The sequence below is a fragment of the Mercenaria mercenaria genome, chromosome 10, assembly GCF_021730395.1.
Source record: "Mercenaria mercenaria strain notata chromosome 10, MADL_Memer_1, whole genome shotgun sequence".
Classification (NCBI taxonomy): domain Eukaryota; kingdom Metazoa; phylum Mollusca; class Bivalvia; order Venerida; family Veneridae; genus Mercenaria; species Mercenaria mercenaria.
Window position 1 is genome coordinate 43,231,915 of NC_069370.1, and position 22,118 is coordinate 43,254,032.

The 22,118-nt window shown below is 34.1% G+C and overlaps 1 protein-coding gene across 1 annotated transcript in view; it reads right to left on the minus strand.

Moving 5' to 3' along the window:
* The window catches only part of LOC123561759 (protein sel-1 homolog 3-like), a 65,447-nt gene that overhangs the window by 24,255 nt on the left and 19,074 nt on the right, over positions 1-22,118 (minus strand). Inside the window, exons 12-20 of the mRNA XM_053516891.1 lie at positions 20,643-20,704; positions 18,467-18,586; positions 17,202-17,340; positions 16,028-16,086; positions 15,704-15,811; positions 13,035-13,159; positions 11,031-11,114; positions 9,595-9,685; positions 9,039-9,129 (exon numbers count right to left, since the gene is read on the minus strand). Coding sequence (XP_053372866.1) covers positions 9,039-9,129; positions 9,595-9,685; positions 11,031-11,114; positions 13,035-13,159; positions 15,704-15,811; positions 16,028-16,086; positions 17,202-17,340; positions 18,467-18,586; positions 20,643-20,704 — 879 coding nt within the window. The remainder of the gene's footprint in view (positions 1-9,038; positions 9,130-9,594; positions 9,686-11,030; positions 11,115-13,034; positions 13,160-15,703; positions 15,812-16,027; positions 16,087-17,201; positions 17,341-18,466; positions 18,587-20,642; positions 20,705-22,118) is intronic.

Below are 22,118 nucleotides of genomic sequence, written 5' to 3' on the forward strand. Positions count from 1 at the left end.
TTTCTCTAAAATTTTGATCTGTTCGAGCTTTCAAAAGCAATCATTCCTTTGTTTTACTATTTATATTCAGATAAGCAGTCTCATGTTTTATCCATAGTCTAATGCAGTAGTAAAGTTTTCAACTGTTTTAAAATAAATTTTTATTCATGCATATGGCATTACTTGTTTAATTAAAATGTTAAATGATACAATACGTTACGGATTTGTTTTCAAAACGCACACAATAACTATGTATGAAATAAATGAATGGGGTTTCGAAATGAGTATTGTAAAGGTTTTGCAAGCAAAGGACATAATTTTACCGATATAAAAAAGCTTTAAATGTATAATATCTAATAAGCAGACAAGACTCACATTTATTTGCTTCAAAAATGAAAATGTCTGTCTTGAACATTTTACAACTACTACTACTATGAACGCATCCTGACAACAACAAAACAAAATCATCATAACTACGTACCATACTAGCTTATTTATACACGATAGCTTTGTCTATTGTGGTAAAAGATAAAGATTCTATTGATTAAAAGGCATTATCATGTCACTAATTTTTAAAATTTCCCTTTATTATCATATATATGTAACCCATACCCCCACCCCCCCCCACCCCCACCCCCCTCCACCATTTACATTATACAACTAAATAATAGAAATGGAAATGTTAAAGCAAGAAATCACACGTTGTGATTTGTGATTTGTTTTTAATTGTCACCAAAAGGCAAATGTCAACCACTGTTTCATATATTTACATGAAGCTTAATAGTTGATCCGTTTCTAGTTTCCAGAATTACTGTAACATTCGAGTTTTTTGCAGTTTTTCACTTATAAACCGTTGCAACGGTTTATTTTTGTAAACACTGTGTAAGTTTGTTTTACTCTGGTTTACACTTTATTGTTTTGTTCTAATTTTCATATGAAATCGGTAGTACCTTTATATCAATCAATACTGAATTTATGACTGGGCAATGCTTTTATCAAAGTGATGTGTAAGATTGTTATAAAATTTATAACACTAACCCGTACAGCTTTAAAAATATTGCAGGGTAACCTCAAAATCATAAAATTATATTAAAGGCGGATGTGCAGGCTGATCTTCGTCTGCACTGGTCGCAAAGGTAATCACTTGCCTCCAGCAGGCTAAAGGTTAGTTAGAATCATACTCTTCAGAACAATCATGTTTTTAATCTAGTGTGAATGAGTAAGATAAGGTTTTGGTGTTATAAAAACGCCCTAAGATAAAAAGGCTAAATTGTCTTTTAGCTGTGTCGTTGTTGAGACGAACATCATAAGATGTATATACCATTGTATCATTTATATACTGTTATTGTAAATGAATATTTGCCTGTCTCACAGTTTTATATCTAAATTTAAATTTATAATTTCAACCTTTGACAAATATGGTCCCTGGTCTCTATTACACATTGGTAAGGCCTCACCAAATTAAAAAGTTGCTCATCGGATTTGCCGCTCGTATATTTTCAGAGTTATGCAGATTGTTTCTCCTGGTGTAGACTTTGATAGTAAATAACTATTTCAAGTTTCAATAGTAACAGATATATTTGACTTTTTCAAAAACTTCGAAAAGTCGAGCTAAAAATGCTACATTTTCATAACAGTAAATATTCAAGTCGATTTAAGACTATGCGTTGTTTATATATCATATTTTCTAACAGCATTTTCGAACGCATACATTATTTGATTACACTGTACGGTATGCCAATGTTATTACCTCTTTGTTGTGCGCCTGCTGGTTAAATTTTCTTAATTCCAGTTGAATTATTTTAATGTAAAATGGCTGTACATTCTATTTTAAGGTTTTTATTAGTTTATCTAGAGCCAAATGATGACTACTATAGTTTTTCGCTCTTCGCGCGCTCTAGATTTTCTAAAAAAATACAACAATATTTCAATTTTTTTTTCGCTTGCCGTCTCATTTTTTAGAAAATCCGATGAACAACTTTTCAATTTGGTGTCGCCGAAGTCTAATTTACCATTATATTGAAGCCTGCATTCAGAATTTGATAAATCAACACTTAGATTGAGAATCAGGTTTTCAAGATCCCACTCAGACGTTTGGGTGCAGCTAAAAATGGTATTTTATCATGAATGAAAGACATGATCAATCCAGCTGAAAATTGTTGCCATGTAACTCCCTTAATTAACACATCGTTTCATATCTACATCAACATATATAATAGAGCTGGAGAGAGTTTTATGTTATATTTACACAAATTCTTGCAATGTAGACTGTTGAACTCCAAACTCCATTGATGGATAAGGTAAAGGATTGGGCTGGTGGCATGTTTCAAAGAGTAGGAAGCTCATTTAAGGGACGAGGAGCACAATCAGTGTTACAGATTCCCAATTTGTCTCTTGCTGCTAGTCTGCAGAATGGCAGTAGAAGTGCACCTGCGGCAGTAACATGTAGTGTAGAATCAACATACTTTCACAGACTCAGGAAATATTGTTCAAGTGCTTTTGGGGGTCGTGAGAATGACGGAAATCGAGAATCGGATGATATTACCGAAACCGACGACGTACATTATCATTACAGAAGGGAATATGATGGGAGAAATTCAGTTGAAAGAAATGATTATTCAATAAGATGCAGCAGATCCACAATAAGTCTAGGAGCAGAGTTACACTCTTGCGTAGGTAAACCAACAATAAGGAAAGGCGAGTCAATGACATCTGAAATCGTGCTACAGATAGAAACTGCAAGTGGAAATACAGCAAGTTGTCTGAAATCCCTGAAACAGCATTCTAATGACTCTGGTGTTGATATAGATTTCACAGAGTTATCTGAAAAGCAGCATACATGTACATCTGTATTAAGCACATCCTCAAACAGAGAAAATGATGAAATATCACATAGACTGCATCGTCGAATAAGAGCGGATAAAGAAAGAGATCTTTCTAAAAGAAAGGAAAGACAAGAAAATATAGAGGAGGAAACAGACACTGACGAAAAGTATTCAAAAAACTATTCTGAATTTTGTGAAAAGGTGAGTAATGTGCAGAAAAGGAACAACAAGTATTTGAGCTTCAGGTGCAGGGAACACTTTCGACCATTTATTTGCAGTCTTAGAGCAGGTTCGACGAAGAAGAATGGGGAATCATTTCAGCAGACTGAGAAGTGTAAGCTTACAATAAGCGGATCAATCACACTTGGTCTGCAACATTTCATACGGTCGCGCCAGCTTAGAGTTGTCTTGATTTCTGTTGAAAGCTCTGTAGAACATAACAGCAAAATGTTCTGCAAAGTAACACTGACTAGGAACAGTTCAACACAAAAAGAGAAAACCCGTCAACTGAGATCGAATATGGGGAATGGCGAATTCAACGATACATTTAATATGGCTTTGGAAACAGATGATTTAAACGGATATGTGCTTACAGTACAGCTACGCAGAGTTTCTACATTCTTTCGACGACGCTCCATGGTTGGTGTGGCAGATATAGCCTTAGAAAATATTGATCTTACCCTTGACACAACAATGTCAGTAAAACTACGGGATGCTAAATCCCCGAGACAGGTATACATTTTTAACATCTCGCGTAAGTTTTTGCTAATGATTAAGAGAAAACTGTTAAGTCTTGTTAGTTACAGATGACAAATCACACTTTTCACACTTTTCACATATATTTTGCTTCGTTTTTCAAATTTAACAGTTAAACTATTTAAAGGTTCTGAGTGAAGACGATTTGGAAATACTTTCTGAGAACAGGTCTATACAAGCCGAAGTGGAAGCTTTACTACAAGAATCGGAGACAAGGTATTTATACACTAATTATAAAAAGTATTTTTTTTTCTGTTTCATAAATGGTTTTGTTTGTTTGTTTGTTTGTTTGGGGTTTTACGCCGTTTTTCAACAGTATTTCAGTCATGTAACCTAGCCAGTGTTCTTGGGTTCTGTACCAGTATAAACCTGTTCTCCGCAAGTAACTTCCCCACATGAATTATCAGAGGTGGAGGACGAATGATTTCAGACGCAATGTCTTTTATCAAATCGTCACGAAGAATATATGCCCCGCCCGGGATCGAACTCGCGACCCCGAGATCCGTAGACTAATGCTCTCCCTACTGAACTAAGCGGACGGGCTAGTAGGATTTGTGAAATTCTGGAAAATAATTTTTACAAATACATTTTGTAAAACTCACAATAAATATTACAAACGGTGATTCATATGTCAATTTCTTTATGTTATTAATAAAAATAATGCTCACAATGTGAACATGTAAATATTAGATAGCAACTTTTTTATCTACGTAATATTTATGTCGGCACCCTTATTTCTCTATATCATCAGCATATTCTACATATCGTATATCGCCAGATTAAATATCAGCAGTTTAGAACAATTTTAAAATTGCATCCTCTATTATGCTTGCATTAATAAACTATATTTTGCACTTAAAATACGATTACTTAATTACGTTAAAAAACTGAAATGGTAAAGTTTGTCATGCTGGATAATTCGAGTTCAAGTTGGTTCTTACTGCTAACTTATCATTCTTACTGAGGCTGTTCTGTCAGGAAACAAAATGATGCTTAAATATCAAATGGTGCTTAAAGTAAAATTCAATGATCTTTGTTTCTGCTGAACATTTCAGATTAGTGTATCTTTGTTAATACCGATCATTTAAATGAAATAAACATTTGAAACTATATATTTTAGCTTTCCAAGACTGCGTAGGCATCAGTCTCTTCCAGGGTCGAAATGCTACGGACTTCTCACAGACAGAACGAAAAGGGCTATGACACTAGATAGAGTTCGGACGAAAGTGAACCGACAGGAATCATAAATTTGCACATATTCATGACGTTAAATGAGGCTGAACCAGATATGCACGTTCTCGATATTGTTTTGCATTTCTGTTGTGTAACAATACCTTAAGAACAGTAACTGATTTAGTGGTTACATTGTAATGTTCTAAAGATATAGAGAAACATTGAATGATGATTTTATGATATTTTTGTTGATGGCTGTGTTGTAGTACATATCTTTATATATCTTGACTGTTAACTAGACTTCATTAATCACGTATTCGAACATGCTCATGAAGAAAGAAAAATGTTTTTGTTTTGACCGGGACAGCTACACATTTTCTCTAGACTGTTTGGAAATGTTTGGCTTGATAATTTTCCATCAACACCTGTTAAGGCAGTTCTGCACGTTTGATAAGCCAGAAGTAAAGCCTGGATTCGGCGTATGAAATGAAACTCATTTTATCAATTTATGGCAACAGGTGAGTGAATTTGTTACAGCGGCTTCGGATAACTTTTCAAAGTTAAGATATGATATAAAACATCAGACATATTAAATAATTCCGAAAATAATGTCTTAAAATTAGCTTGAAATTGTGCGGATCTTTTTAATTGTGGGCAAATAACTCAAAAATAAGCACACATGCCTCAACAATTTATTTAACCTTATTATAGGCCGTATGTTTATTTACGACTGTGAGAAGTTTCTTTAACATCTACATTGGGGCAAAAAATTCTATACGCGAAAATGTTATAAAAATTGTTATTTTCCCATAGACTCTAATTATGAAAACTTGTGTAAAGTAATTTTTTAAACAAGTCTAACAAAAAATCGAGCACATGACCCTATCATGTTTATTTGCCGAGTTTTCTAAGTATATTCTGAAGTTCTGAAAAATCGTGGTTTAATCAAATTCTACATTGTAGAAAAGGTTTTGATCTGAACGTGCAGAACAATCTTAAGTCAAGAAATATCATTTTTGTTAAGCTGTCCTGCATATGCTAAATTAAGAAACAAATGTTTTTTGTAGCTTGGTCACTGTGCATGCCATCTAAAGGTAAATCTAGGTTAAATAAAACTGCAAAATATATACATGAGGCTTTTCAGTTTAGGACGATAACCACTGAACCTGACGCTGCTTCTTAAAAAACTATATGTACATGTTTGCGTATATTTGGAAAACATTCTTCAACTTATGTTATCTAATTCTGCTTAAATGTATTCTATATATGTTGTATATGACTTGGCCATATTCATCATTTAAAATTGTTAAACTGGCCAAAGGCATTATATATGCCGATTTGCCAAATAAAAACTGAAACTGGTATACTGATTTTTGATATTCTGTTTTTTGATTCAGTTGGTATCAGGTTGGCAATATTCTTGCATTTTTCGGCGAACGTCATCTAAGAATTAATTCGTGACCTGCTCTTACCTATGCCACGTGACTTAAGTTTGCAAATCAGAGTACTTGATAACGCATTATAAATAATTTATCTAAATGAACGATTTATGCAACACTGCCTGACTGGGCTAAATTGCTATTTTTCACTCTATTGATTGTGCAAGCAACGCTGAGTGATATATCAGACAAAGTGTTTATCCTTTATGATGCTTATTAAAACTACGTTTCTCCCAGTATATTTAGCAAAAATATTGATATATCTAAAAATAATAAGTTACATTAATAAATATGATAAAAACCTGTACAAATACGGTCTGCGTATCACATGAATAAGTGTGTGATTAACCAGAGATGTCTTCAAGACCATTGCGTAGAAAAACAAAACACAATGCACTCCTCCGAACATTTGTGAAATAATAAAAGAGAACCAAGTGTCGTATTTAGTTTTGCAATTGCAAAACTGTTAGACATATGAAAGAATAACACAAATGATATAAAAAATTTATTGTCTGCATGATAATTGATGATAGTTCACTGGAATTATCAACGGTTTTAGTGAAAGCGGGGCGTAAATCTTAAGAGATAAAAATTACAATATTAGATATTTCACTAAGAGGACATTTTTGGGATAGATTTTCTAAACGTGGGCGTAAAGGTACGTGTTTTTTTTTAATCATACCACTGTAGCTTTATATTATTTAAGTGCTAATAATTTTTTAAGGAAATATAATACGTTAGGCATAATTTTCAAAAACAATTTTTAATCAAATTTTTAACTGAAACCAAATTCAGATAAAGAATGGTGAGTAAGAAAATGAATGCTCTATTCAAGAATTAAAAAATAAGTTATGGCATTTTATTTTTACTTGTACAGCTGAAATGCACGTATGATCACAAAAATGATAAAGAAGGTGCTCATCAAACGTCTCCACATAGCAAATCCAATTTCCTAAATTAACATTAGTATTACAACGTAATTTTTGCTGATTTTTGTCTCAGTAAGTAGCCTTATCTTGTATTACTTGTGTGGAATACTGAATTTTCATTTCAGTAATAAAAATTCTTTGTGTGTGTGTGAGCACAATGCCCAACTTTATAGTGCTGCCTCACTTCAATATTTACGCCGTAGACACGTGGCATGAAACCCCACCCAGTCACATTATACTAACTAAGCGCTGACCAGTCCTAGTACTATCCTCTTAATGCTGAGCGCCAAGCGAGGAAGTCTTTAGAATATCAATTATCGAATATTTAAAGGACTGTTCGGTTGTGAATATGTCACAGAGTATATTTCCAAAAACAACAATGCGTTCTCACTCCCTTGTGTTTGCGTTGGTGTTCACTCGTCACTCCCTGGTGTTTTTGATGATCCTCAAACATGGGAAGGGAATTTTGTTATTGACAATTTCTTGAACGTGAAAACTGCACCAAAGGTGTGTCGAATTGAAAAAATATTGCTCAGGTCTTGTTTGATGATGATCATTTTTATAGCTTATATCTTGTTTATTGGTGTGTTGATAGAAGTCAGCTGTCTATATTTTACACAAAAAACACTGTGCAGTTGGACGCTCTATATTGATCAATATACATTTTCGCCTTGACCAAAACAGAATCCAATTCTATAATAAAAATGTTTTCAAGCCAGAAAAAAATTCCTCAGAACTGGATTTTCTGCATTTGATACCAAATAGATAAACACAGTCTAAAGCTGCTCATCCCATTTAAACAACATTTTATGACATTTTTTTATTTTAGGATATTCTGTTATGAACAAACGCACATTATATCGATTAAGATCAACATCAATTTAACAATCTGTTAGGCAGATGATAATGGTTTACAGAAACATCTTCAATGCAGAATTTGTTTTGATCTGTGCGAATATTTTCCACCAATTTCGACCATTCAACAGCATCGGTATATAGTACGTTATCTCGAATACATATCCAATTAGTTACAAAATCCAAAACAAATATTAAAAAACAAAATAAACAAGCGGATAGGGATTGAACAAAACATGTCCAATTTATATGTTATGTGAATTAACTAGCATATAAACAATGGAATGACGCCTTTTGAGCGACCGTAATTTCTAACACAAGTTTAACTGCATTAACTGACATTACCAAATACACCCAGAACCAGGAATATTCCGTATTTTACAGTGAAGTCACGGATCAAAACAAAGTGACAAATTGTAAAGAAGACATAGAGACGTATTGCTTTCCAGCAAAACACAGTAATAAGCCAAAATGATAAATCCCTTCTTATCAACTAAGTCAAAGGTGTAGGATGAATTAGCTATTTTAATGCACGGACAAAGAAGCTAAAGGAAATTTTACCGAATACAACAAGAAATATGTAGTGACCAATAATCTACAAAGTCCGTAAATAACATTCTCAGGAGTTGATATACGTTCTTGCAAACATGTATTGAAATTACTAACTAAATTACGTTGAAAATATACGTAGTCTATGATACCCGAATCCATAATTAAAATGCTTTCAATAATTTATTGCAAATTTTTTATTTCTGGTTCCCCGAAATTAGCCATATCATAACAACATAGTGGAGGCAATACTTCATTCATATGGAAAGAACTGTACACAGCTCGTGTCGTGCTTATGATACCTTAAAGAAATATTTGTGATAGCTATCATTTGAGTTCTTACCATATCATCACTACCATCAGGTTTCCGAAAGTAAAGGACTATATAAATCCGTTTTACAATAGGTTTAAATAAAAAACCAGTCTTATTCAAATGAAAACAAACCACGGACGGACTAATTTAGTTAAACTATCTAATCTTTCAAACTGTTCTACACTATAGTATGAAATAAAACAATTGTAATTAATAGTACCGTAGGGATCTACGAACTGCGGTTCTCGTTGGGTAGACAAGTTGTACCGGCTCCATACGCATTCCTTCTCAATAAAACTCGTTATTCCATCCTGCATAAAACAAATTGTTTGCAAGTGTGGGTGTTGTCATTTTAATGTTTGGTACAAAAGCTACAGTATGCGGTATTGCATTTAAACGTAGCCTACAGAAGAAATATTTACATTACATCTGGTCGGCTTACAATGTATGACATATTCCGATACAGTTCAATGCGGAAGTAAATTATGTAGATATGTAACATTTCATAATAAAACTTTACGTCGTGAACATTCAGAATAATATTTGAATAAAACAAGTAATTACAGTAAAATTGGTTGCAAAATTTACAAGTAAAATACTTTTTTCTGCAACATGTTTTCTCAAGTAAACTGATATAACTATATATGTAAACAATCGAGCAAGTAAAACGCGCACAAAGCCTTACACCACAATGATAAAGAAAGCCAAGCTTTTCGATAGGTTTCTTATTTAAAATTTAACAAGATTCGGGAAGAAGGTTTGTGAAATAATCGCACCTTATTTTCTTCACACAACCATGCATTGTTGAACGAACCGACTTCTAGACCTGCATCCGCCGCCAGAGCATAGTAAAACAAGCTAACATCGCTAAAATATAAATTCTCCAGCTAATATCGCTAAAATGTAAATTCTCCAGCTAATATCGCTAAAATGTAAATTCTCCAGCTAATATCGCTAAAATGTAAATTCTCCAGCTAACATCTCTAAAATGTAAACTCTCCAGCTAATATCGCTTAAATGTAAATTATCCAGCTAATATCGCTAAAATGTAAATTCTCCAGCTAATATCGCTAAAATATAAACTCTCCAGCTAATATCGCTAAAATGTAAAATCACAGATAACAACCTTTGAATGTAGAAATCATAAGCTTACACCGCTAGAATGTAAGATCACAAGATGTAAAATCAAAAGATATCCCCGACATGTACAACACACTGAATACATGTTTAAACGAAATGGAAGGTTGTAGAGTCAGTGAAGTGAAGATAATACTTGATTTCGTTCAATCTTACTAGGAATTGCGGTTTGACATCCAAAACAATTACAGACAATACAAAAAGGTCATATATAGTCACTTATTTTTGCCATGACATGCTCTTTTACACATTTATCAGAACCATTTTAACAGTTTCGTTTTGTTTGATGGATTATCAAAGATATATGATCAGACATTTTAATACTATTAGTAACACTGCGATACAATTTGTGATACTAGTAGCATAGCTGTGTTAATTTCAATTTGTAATTTCGATTTGTGATATAGATGTTATTTTTCATTTACATAATGCCTCTCTATGTCTTGCCACTAATTCTAAGGACCACAATGAAAATAAAAGCGTTATCCTTGGTATTAGGAGCATGTCGTGATTTCTTTTGCATAATACTAGTATAGTATTAAATGATGCTTATTGTTTTATTCTATATTATGATTGTTATGTAAATGATATCCTTTGCCGAAATCTATCTATCTATCTAACAATTGCCTAATTCCAAGATGCACTACTGTCAGCAAAATATTTACATGTAGTTACTGTATGAATACTTATTATATATAAATCTGGTATAATAATTATGTAAATGCTTTACCATATAAACTAGGAAAGCACCCTGATTGTTCTTTTTTTTACTTTCAACAAATAAGGTAAATAAATATCATAAATAATATTGACATTTACTATTCCATACATTTTGATAAATGAAATAAAACATCAGTAAGCAGAGGTTCGAGTAAATAAAAACAATGATAGTTGCATCAAATATTATCTAAACTAGGCGTATAATCTTCTTTACAAAAAATATATTTAGAACTTTGCCGTAAGTATGTTTGTTACATTGATGATGAAATTGTCATATAACACTATGTTCCGCATTGCAAATTCACTCAACAAAATCATACCACAGGTGTAAACATCCTCTGAAAAAATACCATACCTCTTCCCTTTCCTATATGCATGTAGTGCTTTACGCAGCGCAAGTCCTATGGATGGATTCTTTTCGGCAATAAACCTTGCCCATCTGAAAGATGGAGAAAGCATGTTTAAACTCCTAATGCATTTGCAACAAAAAATACGAGATAAATGTATAATGTATATACTTTGAGGCACTGGTATGAAGAATTAAGCGATCTGATTTATTCAAAGGTCGTGTAAATATTAAAAAGCAATATAAAAGCCAACATTTTTTATATACAGTTGGATCTTGGTATCTCATATTCCAAGTGATCGAACGTTTCACTCCGAAATTCGACTTAAAATATTTTGTGCACGCGTTTTTGGGACGGGACTTCAAAATGTTTTCGAGATAGCCGAACTTTTGAGATGAGTGAATTCGAGATATCGAGTTATAATTATACAACAGAAGGTATCTCATGATACGATTAATGCTGAGGGTAACAGACCCCGAGATAAAAATTTAAAACGTATTATATTTTACAAAGGTGCTTTTTATACCAAGGTCAGCTTTGGGGGGTGTGTAAGACAACCAATTATAACCGTAAATGTTTCTATCCTGTCAGATGTATTGAAAGAATAGCAAGAAAAAAAGATGCCAGTTTATTCCTTGATGAACTGACGAACATTTTTACGATGCAAGATGTTTGTATAATGAAACTGCAGATTTTAAAAATAAGTTTGTGAGTTATACTATAATCAAACTAGCTGGAAGTGATCTGGTTCGCCCAGAGCACAATTTAAAACGGCTGTAATATACTGTAACTATATGTTATTATTAAAAACAAACTAAAGTTAAACCCGAATTTTGTGACAAGCTGCAGGTCCGGTCGTGCGAGAGTGCACGGGAACCGCCGGTTTATATAAAACCGTCTTCTAAATCCACACATTGCTTTCCTGTTGTTATCTCTGTCAAGTATTGATATATTTCAATGAAAATTCGACCACACTACTTGATAAACAACTAGGTTTGATAAAACAATATGGTAAAATTGAAATAAAAAAGTCAGAAAATGGTTGCAACTATGTGGCGGGTGGTGCCATATAAGGGATTAAACAATTGTGCGTGTAAAGGGCTAGAAGACGTCCTTATCCAGACATTAGATACTACTTACAGATGTGTATTACATTATCAGATTTGTATCAAGAAATATGAACGAGTTATGCACTAGAGATCAGTCCGCAAAAAAAACAAGTGCATATTTTTCAGTGCACAGCTTTTTGTTGCATTTCTATTTTACTTATAAAATAAAACATATTTTCTTCGAACGGCTGAGAAAAAATAAAAATTATAAACGTAAATGTACTTTTCGACGCGACGTCATCCGGAAATTGATATCATTAATTCGATACGTTCGAAGTATACTGCCGTCAGTTGGGATTTAAAGATCATGTGACTTTTGATTTTTGTGTTACATTATTGTCACCCTTAAAGCTAAATAAGTTCACGTCCAATTGTTACGGCTGTAAAATTATATTAGAATAAAATAATTGTTATATAGAGTGCCAAAGTTTCATTAAAATCTGTTGGTATTTGGCAGATATAAAAAGGACTAGGTGTTAAGATAGAAAACTTGTAATGTGCACATGTAGCAAGCAAATGACAAACTATTTGCTTAATTGCGATCTATGCTTTTCAAAAGCATATTCGTATAGATTTTATAAACTATCATAACAAGAGACTTAATTAAAACTGCTGTAGTCATGCCGTTCTTTAACTCGGTATTGTTATATTTTCTGGTTCTTTGGGAAATGGGAGTGCATTCCATTTTACAACAAAAGAATTCCGCTTCAGCCGGTACTAGGGAGTGTGAGAGGTGTCGCGCACATTTCATCACTTCTCATTAACAGACTAAATCAATCCGAGACCGCAATTATTTTGCTCGGTTTCATTCTATGCTTCCAAAGGGTCTCTTGTAGAGTTTATTATTAATTGAACACCAGTCACACCTGACCAGAAGCACCCGAAATGCCAAGCAATACGTACTCAACAGCAGTGTAGACATTGCGAGGTTGTCTGCTCGTGCCTTTGATTGTCTGAAAAGCAACAGCGACACCAGCATCCATCTGGCCTCTTGCGGCAGCATACATGAAATAATTCAATGCCTTGTCCTACAATTGAAAACAAAATGTATGTACGGCTGAAAATTCAAACGAATACCTTGTCAGTAGTTTTATCGTGTCAGGATACGAGTACTATGACCTAGGTGTGTGCCAACGCCTTTATTATCTTGAACAATGAAATGGGTCCAATCGCTAAAGTGACTATGTCTTAGACTGGCTGACAAACGATGTAGAATGTCCCTTGTTAAAACGTTAGAGTTGGTGAGACCATATATCTCATATATAAAACAAATTCTGGTTACTTTGCCTAAATGATTCGTGTACCAATGATTCGTAAATGATTTCAAATATGAGCTGGATCAGGCAAATCACAATCTTCAAACTAACAACCTTTTAAACTAACAACCTTCAACTAATGATAATCTGTTCAAACTCCTATGGACTATAGTCGACTGGTCTTTTTGTTGAAGTTCCCGTCAGACAATGTCTCTGAATCAACAATATACAAAACAAAGACAAATATCAAACAGGGAATGCCACGCACCAAAAACGCAGCCTCCCCAAAACGAAACCTACAGCACGAAGACGGCACACACCGCAACAACACATTACCGGCGCACACCAAGCCAATGCACCACAAACACACACACACTACACGCGCACACACAAGCCTAACCATTGGACCAACGAACAAACAAAGGAACACAGTGGGCACCGCCTTGGAACGGTCAGTGTCAAAAACTCTCTGGGGAGCTTTAAAACGGTTTATGGTGCGCACCAACCTCACTCTTACCCACCCCCTCCCAACACCCCACACCCTCGCACCATGTTCAAATGACACGGGACAGTGTAAATAAAGTAAATCCCATCAGTGTGAATCTCTAACATACGTTAATGGAAACAAAAAGGCTGGATTAAAACCAAAAATGCTCGTGTATAAATATTAAAAAGCAACGTTTTAGAACCAAAACTTATGTACTCAATGCCTTTTCAGAGATAAGAGCAACAGGGAAACACCTTAAGGGCCCGGACAAACAGGCAGAAGACAGATATCAACAGTTCAGTCCTGGTAGATTTAAAAAACTGCTTATCATAGAGTCTCCCTCTTCGTCAGCACAATCAAAGAGGAAAGCGTAGTGTCACCTGTAAACGGTTTGAACACTAAACATGCGAATGTCTCAAAACAGTTGGGTCCTATCTTTAAATAAAACGTCTTATAATTTTACCTTGGAAAATTACCATGACCCAAGATCTTACGAAGTTTGTAAACCACATCCCCATTCAACTATCATATAGGTATAACTCCGATGTCTTGGCTGTACTTCGCCTATAACGCTGAACCTCGTCTATAAGCTGGAACTATCCTACTTTCTCAGTAGATTACTAAACACTGTGTCTCTGCCTCAGCTTTCCGATGCTCAGCCTATATTTGCTATCGTCTATAGCATTCAACTACCGTTAAGGTAAAACTCCTATGCACTGGCCTTATAGCTCAAAACCTAGATACAATTCTGCAACTCTTCTTAAGTCTTTAAAGGTTGAACTTGTTTCTGACTGGTCCAAATTAGTAGATAGTATTTTACAACGGGTACTTGCTTTAACAAATAGTTGGTTCCCTTTTACTATTGTATATATGATACGATATCAATGTATCAAATATACAAATTATTCTGACATCAAGTTAACATTATTTACAGACTTTTAAATGCCAAAAAAGACATCTACAGACCCATAAACTATCTTCCGTGAAAAATCAGTTTTGAAGACCTCGTAGACAAAGATTTTCTCGAATTTAAAATCTGTAAGTTAAAATATTTATTTCATTATAAATTTAAGTGTTATTTTGATAACATAAATTAAATATATGTATTGCTGTGACCATTACCGTTTTCATGAAAAAAGAATGCATTACCATTGAATTACAACAAAAGTACTGTGCATGTCATAATTGTCATGTACATGGACTCAAAACTGTTCACTGGTTTTATCCCATGTCAGTCGAAAAATCACTAGCACCATGTGAAAAGAACATACAATTAATAGTTGTATAAATTTGATAGGCTAGATAGATATCTTCAACATAGTGATTTTACCAAAAACAGAAAGTGTATTTGAGGATGATAAGATGCATATCAAATTGGTTCGTTGTAACGAACAAACTGTTACGTTTTTAACATTATATTATAGTGCAGAACTAAACAAGATGCGTGTACACAGGACACTGGTGCCCCCACTTCCTGTTACTGTATGTATATTTTTCAAGTCATAACTCTGGTCTGGCTGTGTGCAATCCCAAACCAGATGCACAACTTCAAATGTTTAATAACAATCCTGTGAGGTCTGATGACTGTAGTTCAAATACTTTTTGCGATATGCGCAACTCAAGTTTGGACGGACAGACATACGAATGGACAAGGCTTAATCTATGTGTCCCCATATCCAAAACATTTTGGGGTTATAAAAAAAGATTAATATAAAAACTGATGGCAATAAAATAGCCGTCAAACAGTACATAGAAACACATTTAAAGAACAAAATATGTACCAATCTTTATCTTTTCGGTAGTCCATTAAATAAGTATACAAGTTATACTAGAGGTGGATTACATTCTATATGCCTACTCATACTGCTCAGCAGCTTTATCAGTTCTGCCAAATGCATGCGTGCCAACACTATCGCATTTATAGCTGCTGGATTCTCCTGTAATTTAGAAATTTAATGTTCATAATCTCGGACAATATGGGACTGGCGAAACTCACATCACAACATATCTGACAAGTTTTCTTAATAGCATGCCGAAAATATTAATGTGGAAATTCAAAATGACTTTAATTATAAGATTTATATGTAACACAAGACTTGGCCAAAACATAAACAATCTGAATGAACTGTGGTTAACTGTTCAATTCCATTTACACTCTGCTGCCTTGTGTAACTCATCAGTCCAGCTTGTATGGTCTTTTTCACCCCCTGTCCTGTAAAATATGAATATTTATAAACATTCATTAAGTACTTCATTACTTGTACAATACAATAACTGAAACCCAGTTTTCATCATTTGTGAATCTTACTAGTGATTATTAATATCACTGAAGTAATAATATATACTATGTTTCTGTGTAGTTTAATGAAAATGAATCAAATTGCTTCGAAAATCCCTACTTGGACATATAGTTATTTAATTAATTAACATTTTATCATTGTCAGTCTTGTTCTTACACTATACAAGCAAACTGGAATTATCTTTATTAACTGTAAATGATTTAAACAAATATCTCTATTTCTGTTGCAAAGAAACATTGAACTTAAACAAGGACGTAAAAATTATGTCGCATTTTTATATTGTTTACTTGGTGAATGTTAAGAAACTTTATTAAGAACGCATCAACCTTTCAACTGCACATCTCATAGAAAGTGTAACAATGAATAAATCTTACCAGTAATTTGTTTTAGGTGTTCAACTTAACTGCAGAGAATGCACTCAACAGTCTGATAAAATTCCTAAAATGAATAATACATTCCGCAACTTCTCTGTAGTTTAGCAGTTTTTGCTTCAGGGCTAGTCATCCTTTTCTGTAGTTAAGCAGTTTTTGCTTCAGGGCTAGTCATCCTTTTCTGTAGTTAAGCAGTTTTTGCTTCAGGGCTAGTCATCCGGGATTGATTTCCAGTTGTGCCGGATTTCCCAAATTTGGGTTACACTAATTGATACTATTTCCAGAAACAGGAATTAATTCTGGCTTAGACTGGATGGCGGGAAGGTGATAATGGCACATACCTTAAGGTCGGCTTAAATGAAGCATTTTCATCCATTAGATGTTCGTCAAAACCACGAGACGAACACCAAGGAACCATGGTAGATCTCTAGTATGCGAGAATAAAATGAAGTTGTTTCATCCAATTCAATTGCTATTTTCATCATCTTCCCATGTTAAATAAGAAAACCTTTACATAGAGGTAAAGTATATTTTCTGTACCTACCCTCAGCAGAACAATGCCATAGTCGCACTGAGATTGAGCATCGCCTGTCTCATGCAGCACTCATCTTGAAATATTCCACTGCTGATAGAGGTAAAGTATATTTTTGTACCTACCCTCAGTAGAACAATGCCATAGTCGTACTGAGATTGAGCATCGCCTGTCTCAGCGCTCATCTTGAAATATTCCACTGCTGTTGCAAGATTTCTCTTCAACCCCTGCTGACCCCAAAATAATGCTCTTCCTATACGATTCTGAAAATGAATTGGTGTACAAAATGACTTTATAAGTAATCACAAGGTCCTTTAGAAGCTTATAACACAACCAAGCAATATTAATAGCAGACTCGGTTTTAATAAGTTTGTTTATGAGAGGTTATGATATACACAACACTCCCTCACCACGTATTATCAGCTGAAGCGGGCCGTTTTTATGAAACATGACCAATAACAAGAAATAAAAGTTCTCTGCTGGAAAGGGAATTTGTCATATTTGCTGCTAATGGAACCACATTTTTAGCTGAAACTTAATTGAAGTATCTATATATTCTCTAAGTACACAACCACATCTTTCAGTCATTTTTCGTGCAAATGTTGCTTGTACATTGAAAGTTATCGCGGGAGACCAAATTGTGTGATGGACTGACGAACAGGAGAAGGGACAGACCGGGAGCATAACATAAGTCCCCTCTGATGAAATACTGGTTAGGGACTAATGTGACTGATAACATTTAATGCACTCCAAATTAATGCACTCTATGATTCCAACGGACCAATGAATGACAATAACACCGTGGGAGGGGACGTGAGAGGTGTTGCACATTTCATTACCTCTCACGAACAGAGTCTGTATTAATCCTTTTAGTTGCAAGGATCTTTTTACAGATTTTATTAACTATCACAACAGCAATCTTTAAGTGCCGTGTGGCAGCTGTAAAAAGTCTTCACGTACTTGGGTTCAGTGTTGGTATATTTTGTGGTCCTTTGGGATCATGGAGTCTATTCAACATATGTGAAATAAAGTTCCGCTTAAGCCTCTTGGGCTAGGGGGGCGTGGGATGTATTGCACATTTCATTACCTCTCATCAACAGACTCAATCAAACCGAGTCTACTATTATTCTTCTTGGTTGCATTCTTTGCTTCCAAAGGATCTTTTAACAGATTATTTTATTAACGTATATTTTAAATGTATCATTAAACATTTGCCTGCAATAGATTTTGTAAAAGAAAATGGAAACTTAGGGCGTTTCCATTTGCTGTGTGATTTCTATGTTATGCAAATATATTATGCCAATAAGATGTTGGCATAAAGCTGAAATTAATTAACTATGGGATAATTTGATATGGTAGTGTTCGAGAACTTTAGTAATCACTACTTACCTGGGCTGAGAGGACGCCTTGTTTAGCTTGAAAGGTGAGCCAGTGAAATATATCACCGTCTTCATCAGTTTGTTCATGAATAGCTACCTCGTCCGTTAGTCTTATTGACTCTGTATACACCTGAAATATAATATCATCTTCATCAGTTTGTTCATGAATAGCTACCTCGTCGGATAGACTCTGTATACACCTGAAATAAAACATCATCTTCATCACTTTGTCCATGAATAGCTACCTCATCCATTAGTCTTTGTACAAACTTAGCCACAAACTTTGATACACCTGAAATACTAGTATATCACCATCTTTATCAGTTTGTTCAAGAATAACTACTCGTCCGTTAGTCTGCTTGACTCTGTATACACCTGAAATATAATACCATCTTCATGAATAGCTACCTCATCAATAAGTCTTACAAACTCTGTATAGACCTGAAATATCAGTTTAATCGTGAACAGCTGCCTCGTCCTTTAGTCTAACTGACTTTGTATAGCCCTGAAATGTGTCACTGTCTCTGTCTTAATCGCTTGGTTCATGAATGGCTATCCTGTCTAATATCTTATAGACAATATATAAATTTGCATTGTACCCAAACGTCTGAAGTGTGATTTGCAATTTGCAATGATATAAACATATGGTTGGTGTTTTTATTTCTATTTTCTTGTTCTTTTTCTTCTTCAAAAATACTACACTCCTTCATAACTTCGAAGATTATATGTAGGCGCTGAATAAAATTTTATGGTGTTTTTACATATACATGTATCAAGTTTGTACAAGTGCCAAACAATAAAACCTTCCAAATTTTACATTATTAAAACGTTTTACACTGGTAGCTGTTTAAAGATTGAGGGAAGAGATTAGAACAGGCACAGTAACAAAAGCTTTGAAGGAGTCATCTGTGACAGCTATGTGTGCGACAGCGGGTAACATGTTCCACTGACCTGCTGTTCTAGGGAAAATGAATAGGAATCTTTGAATGCTATACAATATGAAACGACAATTTTAAAAATAACTGTTTGAACATTATTTGCAAAAACCCAATCCCCTTTTCTTGGAAGCTAGTACATATACTACAAAAAGCCTTGGAAAGTTGATAATAAACAGAGATTGTATTAAGATTTTAGCAACTATTTCACGTAGTCAGCTATTCGGTACGTATTTACGTATGTAGCATCCCAATCCCTTTTAAATTGCCCAGGTAAGTAAACATACATCTCATTGTGATAATTACGGTAACTAAAAAGGTGTGTGACTGATTCAAAACAAGCAAAGAAACGAATTTAATCCTCTGTCCAAAACCTTTTCATCCTATTTTGGCCAGCTTGGGTAATATAGCATTGTTAATATACCTTGTGTCTTCCTCTGACATTACAGCTTGGAAATATGTAGATTACTAAGATGGTCTCAAAACTTGATTAGAATCCAATAACAGTTGTCAAAATCGAAATTTAAAAGATTTTAAAAGAAACAAAAACAACAACAAAAAATACTATGGAAAATACCTCATTTATTTTCAGAACAACTGCAAAAATAATCACCATGGTATGAAACCAAAAGTGCTCTTTAGTATCCAGTATGATACTGCAACAAGAATCAAGGCATAATTGACACACAAAAAAACATTAAGGAAAATGATGAAACAGTATATATTTTGAACCAATTCCCGATTACTCACTGTTAACAAACTCGAAGGTATACAAATGCTTTTCATAAACTAAGTACAGTTGAAACTCGATATCTCGAACTCGCTTATCTCAAAATTCCCGCTATCTCGAAATTATTTTCAAGTCCCGCGTGAAACACATGCACAAAATATCATTTTATGTCGCATTTCGGTTATCTCATAGTAAAGTTAAAGCGCTCGATCCCTTGGAATATTTAGTTTAAACTGTAATTTCAGCCTAGACATGAATAGATAATTTAACGACATTTGAGATGTTTGAACTGTGTCTGAAGTTTTGGTCTAAAAATTCACCCTTTGTTTATCTGTATTCAAACAGAAATAAAAAGATTTTGGCTTTATAAATTATACCGAATGCTGTGATCATTTTATCGTTCTTTGTTATGTCAGTTTGTTATTTCACAAGGAATTATCTGAAATGCCAACTTACGATAAGTATTTAATAAAAAAAAGTGATCAATTTAAAACTGCATATTGAAATTGTTGATTCCTTACATCAGTATCTTTATGCCTCTCCTTGTCCGCATTTGTCGTATCTGCAACAAATTTGTAGTAGCCTGAAAATAAGATAACATCTAGTTTACCAATTATTTTCATATATGTGGCTGGATAACACCTACGTAGGCATTTCATGAAGATGCAACTTTTATGTGTTATATGTAAAGTATATGATATAAGTAGTTCATTGGTGCCGGTAGTCACACTCCTAAGGTCAAATTATGGTCAGGAAATTAGGTCAAAGGTCATTAAGTGCAGTTTTTACAAACTTCACTTATATGGCATTATATCTTCGCCATTTGCTGAAATAAGTGAGCAAAAATGGTATTTGATTGAAGCCCATGTATTTAGCTATGAAATAAAATCACTATGTGCAAATTAGCTCATTTGCATATTAATTAATATTAATGAAAGCGGCAAAATCGTACCAAATTACGATAAAAATTGGCATGTATGTACAGCTGTACAATATTTATTGTTTTATATATAATTTTCATGAAAAATAGAACGGTAACAAATGATATGTGTGATACTTATCTATTGATAAACGCAACTGTTTATATTGCCATCATATGTGTTTTATGTGTAGATACTGCTTGAAGTGGGTGGGATGAGTTGACTTCTGACCAACAGTTACCTTTAGCACAATTGTGTATTTGTTTCACAAAAGCAAGGCATTTCTTTTGTGTTACGTATATATCTGCCGGCTATTTCAATATGTGAGCCTATGTCACACATCCAATATGGCTGTCATTTTTTCAAAATGGCGACCAAGATGACCACCAAAGGTAAGTACGTTCAAAAGTATGCATACATATATATATATATATGAGCGTTTACATGTGTTTTAATGTAATTTATTGCAGTATTAAGATTGATAAATACAATTAATAATAAGACCATACGCGATGTAGGCAACCTCAGATAACCAATATGGCGCTCATTTTTCAAAATGGCTGCCAAAAGTCAATATGTTAAGGTTTCTTTGCATCAATATAGAGTTTACATAGTTGTTTTATGTAGTTTAGTATAGTATCGTGACTGAAAAAACATTGCTATTTTAAATCAGGTTGGCACCATCTCAGACAACCAATAAGGCAGCCATTTTTCTCAATGGCCGTCAAGAAGTCCGTATGTTCAGTTTTTCTAATATACTGGAGAATGTACAAAAGACTTTATGTAAGGTTTTCCAGGATTTTGACGGATAATTAAACAATATACTATTTAAAACATATAGTGGGTTTACGGACAGGATAGCCTTAACTGGTATCAATAGTATACTTGGTATAACGACTGGGCACCCAATGTATCTAGAGGTATAGAGAAGGCAACTATGGATATCTTCAGTATATCGGCAGGCAAACTTGGCTTTTCATACAGGCCACTATGGATATTCTTAGGATACAGACAGGCAAACTGTGTATCAGTGATATATAGTAAGGCCATTTTTGGTATCATTTGTTTACAGACACG